Source organism: Formica exsecta, unplaced genomic scaffold (assembly GCF_003651465.1).
Source record: "Formica exsecta isolate Colony F162 unplaced genomic scaffold, ASM365146v1 scaffold21, whole genome shotgun sequence".
NCBI lineage: Eukaryota > Metazoa > Arthropoda > Insecta > Hymenoptera > Formicidae > Formica > Formica exsecta.
This window is the reverse complement of record NW_021849398.1, coordinates 2,499,720-2,504,951: the sequence shown is the minus strand read 5'-3', so window position 1 is coordinate 2,504,951 and position 5,232 is coordinate 2,499,720. Positions and strand designations below refer to the sequence as shown.

Sequence of the window (5,232 nt, the reverse complement as noted above, 5' to 3'; positions counted from 1 at the left end):
GGATCGAAGGCCGAGTCACGCTTGGCCGTGACATACACGAAGAGCAAAGGTCCTGCGCCGCAACCTTCGTACAATCCACGTGCACTGCCACCACCTGAATTACCGCCTCGCGCTATCAGTCCTTCTTCGACGACTGTATCTTCATCCTGGCACGGCAACGCTGGTCAGCCGAGTCAGGCACCAAATCAGGAAACTAGTCCGCCACGACACAGTGACCAAAATGCGATCGCCAATCCGCTCGGACGTAGTCATAGCGTAGTGATGACCTCAAATATCCGTATGTGTTTCGAGTATATATTGTGTCGTGAATAAACGTTATTTTCGACGTATAATCATATCATATCTTTTCAGCTTCGCCTGGTAAGCAAATCGCGGTGTCTTCATCGTTACAACCGCCTGTGGGTCTCAATACCGCTAATGGCTGTAGTAGCGCTACCATTTCCGCTCCTTCCTCTTCCGCGAGCGATATGAATAGAAGCCCGAACAGTACTCTGCGAGTAGCAGCTATTGCATCTTCGAATGCAGCTGCAGCTGCGTACAGAACCACGGAAAAGGTATTTTATTTCTATAAACATATTCATATGTGTATCATTCTGACAATGTCACACAATATTGCTCATATATATTTATAACCGCCAATTATAGCCAAAAGAAAAAAAGGATAAATGTGTCTCCTTGATGCGGCGCTTGACCAATATTAAAAAATCCAAATCACCTCCACCAGCAACATATTCGATGGATAATCCTGTATTCGACGACGGTAATTCCATCAATCCGATTCACGTTCGGTGAGTAATTTCGATTATCGTTAATTTACTGATACATGTACGTATGTGCATAATTTATATTATAATCTGGAAATCGTGAACAAAAGTTAATCTTTAATATGCACGTTCTGTTAATCGATTTAATGTGTATTCCATTTTAATTTCCGCATGTATATGTATTATGTGTACATTATGAGAATAATGTTCTCACATTATCGCACAATTTTGACATGTACATGCGCGTATAACGAATGTTTGTCAAAGTATTTTGATGTTTAACTAAAAGCGCTATTTTTTGTGTTGCTAAGATTGTTGCATGATCGGCATATTTATGCACACATGTAGAAAGTGGCGAGCAACCACCCACAAATAATTGAACATTTATTTTAACATCATGCTTTGCGCAGCATGACATAAATTGCACGCTTTGAAATGTTTCTCTAATAAATTGTATTGGGGGATGGGGCGACAATCGCAGATCGGGATCTTGTCCAAGTCAGTTGCTACAGGTGATACCTACACAGGAATTAAATGCTTCAAACAGCCAACATCGCTTATGTCCAGGCTCTGTGCAAGGACACATCACATCTTCACAGAGACTGAAATACAAAGAGAGACCCTCCTTACCAGTGTCAGTAATTCAGAGGTTAGTCGTTTGTGATGCAAATTAGATAGCAGATAAATTATAATGAATTATAAAGTATATAACAAAAAATATATACATATTTTTTTATGAGATTAGCAAAGCAATATATTGTGTCTACATTTTTTATAATAAATACTCGATATATATTTTTATGGAAGCTGTTGTACAGGATGACAGTTATTTTCAACAAATTATAAACTTTCTGTTCTGTATAAAGTTAAAATTCTTTTATTTTAAGCAATAAATCCTTAATTTTTATGGCAAAAACACGCTTTGTGTGTAAGTCAATGTGCGCATTTGTGAATTTTGTATAATCTTATCTGACTTATATTTTTTACGTTAGCATTTGCAATTGATTGTGTGGTAGAACTGCATTTCATTTTCAGGTAAGCCTAGAAAACTCTAGAGAGAGAGAGAGAGAGAGAAAAAAATTACTTTTACATAGTTTATTTTACAATTATGTAAAAAATTATAGTAATTACAATAGTGTAAAATAAACCATGTAAAATTACTTTTACATACTTTATTTTACACTATTGTAATTAACAATATATATGAGTAATATATTTATATATTATAGATTTTAAGCATTCTTGCAAGATAAAATTTATCTTTTATAAAGATATATAAATAGCAAAGTACAATTTAGAGAATTAAAGAAACATTGATTATATATATAGATATATTCTGCATGTTGGGAGAATTTATTGTGATCATATATTGAATATCTATTATTTATTATATGTGGTTATTAATAATTATCTCTATATAAAATGGCATAATTTTGAATATATTTTATTTACTTATATATGTGCTTGTGTATGATGTCTTGAACTTGTTTAGTGTATAATGTTAGTATTTCACGCACATTATATATATTCATATAAAAAATTATTGTATATTGTATAGTTTCGTATATAATGTAACTATAATTTTTTTACATTAGCTCTTTATTCTTACCTAGATCCGGTGAATCTGGTGCAATGGTTTGTCCTATTGTCGGAAATCATCATCGTAAGAGTAATTCTTTAGATGCTGGAATGGGAAAACAAACAAAGCAACAATCGTCGCGCGATCGGTAAGAATCACTTTATTTCTGAGGTTTATTGTCGATTATAAAAACTTATTACGGTTTTATTTGTCAGTTTTATTAGAATTATTAATTTCACTTTTAATTATTATTACTTATTTAATAATGAGTAATGATACTTAATGATAATTGGCTGCGTTCAGCAGAAAAAGCAGCTTTGAAACTGTTGTAAAATTCTTTAATATGATTGGTTCTTGCCCTTAGTTCCTGCCGGATCTAAATGTATAAACCAATCATATTAAAGAATTTTACAACAGTTTCAAAGCTGCTTTTTCTGCTGAACGCAGCCAATACTTTGCAACAAAATAAATCAAAATAATATCAAGCATAATTGACCAATCACGGTCGAACAGTAAGGCAGCCATATTGAAACGTAGCTACGCTGAAAATTCGGTATGGTTGAAATTCTTAAGTTTTAAGTCTTACTGCTTAAGTTTTTTTATGTGCCTGGGCCCTAAGTCTTACTGCTTAAGTTTTTCTATGTGCCACGGCCCTTAGAGTAAAGAATAACAAGAGTGAGCATATCGATAGTAAACTTATCGCGAACGGTAGTATGTCATTACAGCCATCTTCAGTGTCCACTTTTTTTATGTTTTTCAGGGCCATTCGTTGCCTTACTTGTTTCAGTCGGCACTTATTTTGCGCACGATCACTGATTCTAAATAAGTGAGAGGAAGAGCCAGTATTAGGCTAAAAAAATGTTATTAATAAGTGCTAATTGTAAGATCATGATGCATTGCCAGGCCTTTGAGGTACTTCCAGTATCTCTATCATGTTGCAATTTGTCTCTGAGCGGCCATCTTGACCCACTTATAGTCACTTCCGTCCGCTTGCTTAACACCAAATGCTCACTCCTATTATTCTTTCCTCATTGTATTTTGCAGTGCGCCATAAGCAGTCGACGGTCGACGAACATCTGCGGCAGTGATGCCAGATTGCCAGACGAGGTCCCGGCTCAGCAGTGGAAGGGATAACGCACACAGCGTGAACCGCGTACATATGATGCGTAGAGCGCTCTATGCATCGAACTATGCATCAGATTATGCGCGTATTCGCGATTTGTTTATAATTCGTGAATAATCTAGATGGAAGATTCATCAAATTTGACCAATCAGATTTCTTTATACCGTTCACGAATCGCGAATTATGAATTATGAATTGCGAAGACGCATATAGGGTGCGTTCCGTTTTACGCATTGAGCGCATAGATCGCCTGGAAATCTATAATATATGTTACGTGAACTATAGATTTTCAGGCGATTTATGCGTTAAATGCGTGAAACGGAACGCACCCATAGTCTGGCGCTAGTTTCACATATACGCGATTCGCGCTTGTGCGTTATCCCCTCCACTGCCGAGCTGGTGAAGTGAGCCGGGATTCGGGTTCGGGACCCGGGACCCCGGGATCTCAACATCGTTCTGGCATCACTTCTGGAATAGTAAAGTGTCATACGACCTGATACTTATTTGCGTTGCGTACCGATTATTTGATGGTCGAAAATAGCAAATCATCGCGGCGCGTGTTTTCATGTCGCATAACAAAATTATACATCATCGTGTTATCGTGTTAGTATTCTTGCGTGTAATGTATGTTACTGTTTCAAAAACAACGAAATAAAGATAAATGATAAATAATCGTCGGCAGCGGCAAAATGGTCATAGAGTCATTGAGTTAATTCATTTGATTACGATAACTGTGGCCCCCTATTTGAAAGGTCATTTCTGAAGACATTTTTGACGAGGAACACGGGAAAAATAGTAAAAAAAATTTCCGACCAATAGTTTTCGAGATATATCACTTTAAAGTATTGGACATGATAATAAAACTTTATAAAAACGGACCCAACGATGTTGACCTTGATATATGTTGTCAAGATCATGATCCTGAGTAACTTTTCCTTATAACTTAATCGGCGGTCTCTTATAATTTTTGAGATATTTAAAGTTAAAGTTTAATTCGAAACGAAAATTTGGTTTGGGTTACGTTATATAACCCAAACCAAATTTTCGTTTCGAATTAAACTTTAACTTTAAATATCTCAAAAATTATAAGAGACCGCCGATTAAGTTATAAGGAAAAGTTACTCAGGATCATGATCTTGACAACATATATCAAGATCAACATCGTTGGGTCCGTTTTTATAAAGTTTTATTATCATGTCCAAAACTCTCTCTCTCTCTCTCTCTCTCTCTCTCTCTCTCTCTCTCTCTCTCTCTCTCTCTCTCTCTCTCTCTCTCTCTCTCTCTCTCTCTCTCTCTCTCTCTCTCTCTCTCTCTCTCTCTCTCTCTCTCTCTCTCTCTCTCTCTCTCTCTCTCTCTCTCTCTCTCTCTCTCTCTCTCTCTCTCTCTCTCTCTCTCTCTCTCTCTCTCTCTCTCTCTCTCTCTCTCTCTCTCTCTCTCTCTCTCTCTCTCTCTCTCTCTCTCTCTCTCTCTCTCTCTCTCTCTCTCTCTCTCTCTCTCTCTCTCTCTCTCTCTCTCTCTCTCTCTCTCTCTCTCTCTCTCTCTCTCTCTCTCTCTCTCTCTCTCTCTCTCTCTCTCTCTCTCTCTCTCTCTCTCTCTCTCTCTCTCTCTCTCTCTCTCTCTCTCTCTCTCTCTCTCTCTCTCTCTCTCTCTCTCTCTCTCTCTCTCTCTCTCTCTCTCTCTCTCTCTCTCTCTCTCTCTCTCTCTCTCTCTCTCTCTCTCTCTCTCTCTCTCTCTCTCTCTCTCTCTCTCTCTCTCTCTCTCTCTCT

At 37.2% G+C, this 5,232-nt stretch overlaps 1 protein-coding gene across 1 annotated transcript in view; it reads left to right on the top strand.

Annotated features, from left to right (window-relative positions):
- LOC115235042 (E3 ubiquitin-protein ligase SH3RF3) overlaps positions 1–5,232 on the top strand; it is a 24,756-nt gene that overhangs the window by 11,411 nt on the left and 8,113 nt on the right. Inside the window, 5 exon segments of the mRNA XM_029806540.1 lie at positions 10–277; positions 352–554; positions 646–788; positions 1,246–1,413; positions 2,378–2,491. Coding sequence (XP_029662400.1) covers positions 10–277; positions 352–554; positions 646–788; positions 1,246–1,413; positions 2,378–2,491 — 896 coding nt within the window.